At 46.6% G+C, this 3,508-nt stretch overlaps 1 protein-coding gene across 1 annotated transcript; it reads left to right on the forward strand.

Moving 5' to 3' along the window:
• Positions 1-1,615: 1,615 nt before the first annotated feature.
• Positions 1,616-2,902, forward strand: K441DRAFT_545846 (kinase-like protein; the record flags this gene model as incomplete). Its single annotated transcript, XM_067642835.1, has 1 exon — positions 1,616-2,902. A coding segment is annotated over one exon (1,287 nt), but the record flags the coding sequence as incomplete, so codon positions are not given.
• Between the last annotated feature and the right edge of the window lie 606 nt (positions 2,903-3,508).

Here is a 3,508-nt window from a genome sequence, read left to right on the forward strand (position 1 = left end):
TTCGGCATACTACCACCGGGCCATCGCTTTGAGCTGCCTCTGCGCGTCCTTAATAGGATCTACATCCGCACCCCATCTACGTCCACCACCCGTCACTCCTCAATCCGGTTTACAGCCTTGCTGCCATTCACTTCTACCGTTTTAGGGATCGTTCGGTTGCAACTTCATATTGAATATGGAGGCTCCATATTGTAACCGAAATGGAGCTCAAATCTGAATATGAGGTGGTCGTTCGGTAGATCTGACGACTTTTGAATATGGAGCTCCTCCATATCGGTAAGCGCGGCAAACTTGCAAGCTATACCGTATACAGTAGTTGAAATGGAGCTCTTGGCACCGTTTCAATATGTTGCCTCGAGCTCCTGCCCCATATTCCATATTGATTCTGGAGCTCTCATATACACGCTAAAGTGACGACTCTACACACCCCAATTGCGATACTACTGTCGCATTTGCAAGCTTTATATAAATATTGTTGGCCACGGAGGTAGCCCTACTACAGAGGTGCGACGGGTGCTGTTCGACGTCAGTTTCAACGTGTATCATCACTCTCTAGGGACCCCTGTAGGGGGTCAATTCTCTTATGTATATTAGGGCTCTTAGAGCCACCTTGAATAAAGGAGATCACTCGTACAATTCTGTGTCTCTACCTACCAGCTAGCTTATATCATTCGTGATATCTGCCTGGCTGAAAAATATTATTATCTTAACCTTCGTAATCGCGATAAAAGTGTAGAAAATATCAATTTAGGAGAGGGCGTTAGCCGAGGAGGAGGCTCTATTACTACACCAGGGTAGGGAGTCGCGATAAAGGCCTGGTAGCAGAAGGGGTCACTCAAATCGCGATGAGACATTGTGCGAAGTCGAATCTGGAGCCTCATATGGAGGCTTACCGAACGATCGACTCAATTACAGATTCAACTGAGCCACGGTAGTAGCCGCCACTAATTACAAAATGGGCGACACTAAAAGGCGCACAGATGGAACAGATTATGATGTGGACCTCATTTGCAACCGAACGATCCCTTACATTTTTATCTAACTACCTTCCCACCCCCTAAACGGTTATAACTCTCGACGCCCTGTGCCCTGCGGTCTTAGCTCAGCCTCCCGAGGCCTTTAGCAACCTTGTCTCCTTCTTAAGAACGGTATGCAAATTGCGACTCTAGTGTTTATCTTAACTTATGAGCTATATCCTAAATTCAATTAATAAAATGTCGATTAATATTTTCATTATACTAATGCTCTTTAATATCTATATCTTACGACTAACATGCTAATAAGAACGACTACCTTTATAAGTATATCAAATTTTTCAAAGGTCCTTAAAATAAACCTTCTTCACCTTTTTCGCTTAGGTATCGAAATGCGACAATTCGAAGTAGTCTGGGAGCTTGCATGTCAGCTAACGATATACCACAGATCGCAGAAACCTAGCTCCATCCGCTGCTGGCAGGGCGGCCTGTGATTCCCGACCTCTCTCACCTTCGATCGAGACATCAAAACTACAAAACTACCTTCTAGTTGGACCGTTGCTAGCTCTTCTTCATGTTGTTGTTGCATTCGTCCGCTTCCTTGAGTTGTTCTACGCCAAAATTGAACAGCGAGTGCTTCCATGGATCTTCAAACTGGCCGAACTTCTCTGCGAGTGGAGGAGCTTCTCTCAGATTACTTCCCTCCTAGCAAGAACGTCCATACACCAGAAAATGGACGAACTTATACTGATTCAGACATTCAAGAGATTGCGTCATTACTTCGTTACCTGAACCGTTCGTGGAGCCGCGTCCCAAGAGCCTACATCGTCCTACGTGTTATCGGTCGGCTCAGCCTTCTCGACGACTTCATTAAAAGCCGCTTCACAGACCACTGGTTTCCAGTCACTGCGAGAAGCCTTCCACCTCATATCGATACAAGGATATGCAGAGATTTTGTAAGAGCACAGTCTCTGGTTCTTACGAAATCAGTGGATTTAGAGAAAGGCGAGAATGGAAGACACAGGCACTTTGGGCGTGGCGAACCGCTTCCTCTTGAGAGCAAGGAGATTCTTGGCGCAGGCTCTTATGGGCAAGTCGATCGTGTGGTTAGCCTGATTAGCTACAAGGAATACGCGAGGAAGCAAATACATCGCCAGACAATATTTAAGGATAAGAGCAAGGAAGCTATGGAACGCTTTGCAGAAGAATTGCACGTCCTCAAGAAATTACAACACAGACACACTGTGCAACTCATTGGAAGTTATACGGACCCGTCATTCTTGGGTCTTCTTCTTTCGCCAATTGCTGATATGGATCTGTCGATTTATCTGGCCGATAACCTCGTACCGCCCTCTCTCAGTAAAAATGCAACAATACGAACCTGGTTTGGTTGCCTTGTAACCGGCCTTCAGTATCTTCATGAGAAATCTATTCGCCATAAGGACATCAAACCTCAAAATATTCTTGTCAAAGGTGAAAGGGTGTTGTTTACAGACTTCGGCTTGTCTCGTGATTCAACAGACTGTACGGGGAGTACAACATCAGGACCGGCGATGATGACACCACGATATTGTGCCCCAGAAGTAGCAGCACAATCTCCCCGCAATTCCTCTTCCGATATCTGGTCTCTCGGCTGTGTCTTTCTGGAGATGACATCTATTCTCAAGGGCTGGAATATCGATCAATATAAGGCGTACTTTAAATCCCACGGGACAGAAGAACCGTACATCTATAATAACTTACCTGCTGCAGAAGCTCTGCTGTCTGAGCTCCGGAAAATTGGTTCTTCTCGCGATAATAAGCCGTTAGATTGGTCCCTGGCAATGCTTCAGATCGACCGTAGCGCACGTCCAACCGCAGCAACACTCGCTACATCTATCATATGTAACGATGAGGATGTCTTTGGCTTTTGCGGTGTATGCTGCCGAGGCGACCCCGAGCCCGATGGTCCTGATGAGCTCGCAGAAATTTTCGAGAATATGGGTATTGGAGAGATTCGGAATGACATAACGGAAACTGCTGTTGAACGAGCGCCTAACCTTTTAAGTTGTGAGAAGCGCCCATACCGTCCTACCGGCGAACGCTTGGCACTTCCCCTGGTACCTGAAAGAAACCCAGCACGCAATCCTCCTGAATCACAGAGGATTTTAGACCTTCCTCCAGTGGGCTTCTTCTGGCCTTCGGAACCCCCTCTGGTTCATAGTCCTATCACGTCTCATCGTGAAATGGACTCACAGCTGATTACAGTACTTGAATCTATCCCGAAGCCGCAGGAGGCTCGCCATAAGAATATCGAACAATCTGATTTCGCAAACAACCGCCGGCTTGTCATTAGAAAACCTCGCGAGGAATCATTATCCCCTGCCAGTCACAAAATAACGCAAAGCCGGCCTAATGGGAACAAAAATGAGCGTGTTAAGACTTCTAAAACTCCCGCCCGCAAAACCCAGGAACTCAAGCTTCCCCCTACTACAAAGAGTATACTATCGCGGGTTTTCTTCTGAAGACAGCCAGCCGATTACTTGGACCCATCA

The sequence above is a fragment of the Cenococcum geophilum genome, assembly GCF_001692895.1.
Source record: "Cenococcum geophilum 1.58 unplaced genomic scaffold K441scaffold_8, whole genome shotgun sequence".
Classification (NCBI taxonomy): Eukaryota; Fungi; Ascomycota; class Dothideomycetes; order Gloniales; family Gloniaceae; genus Cenococcum; species Cenococcum geophilum.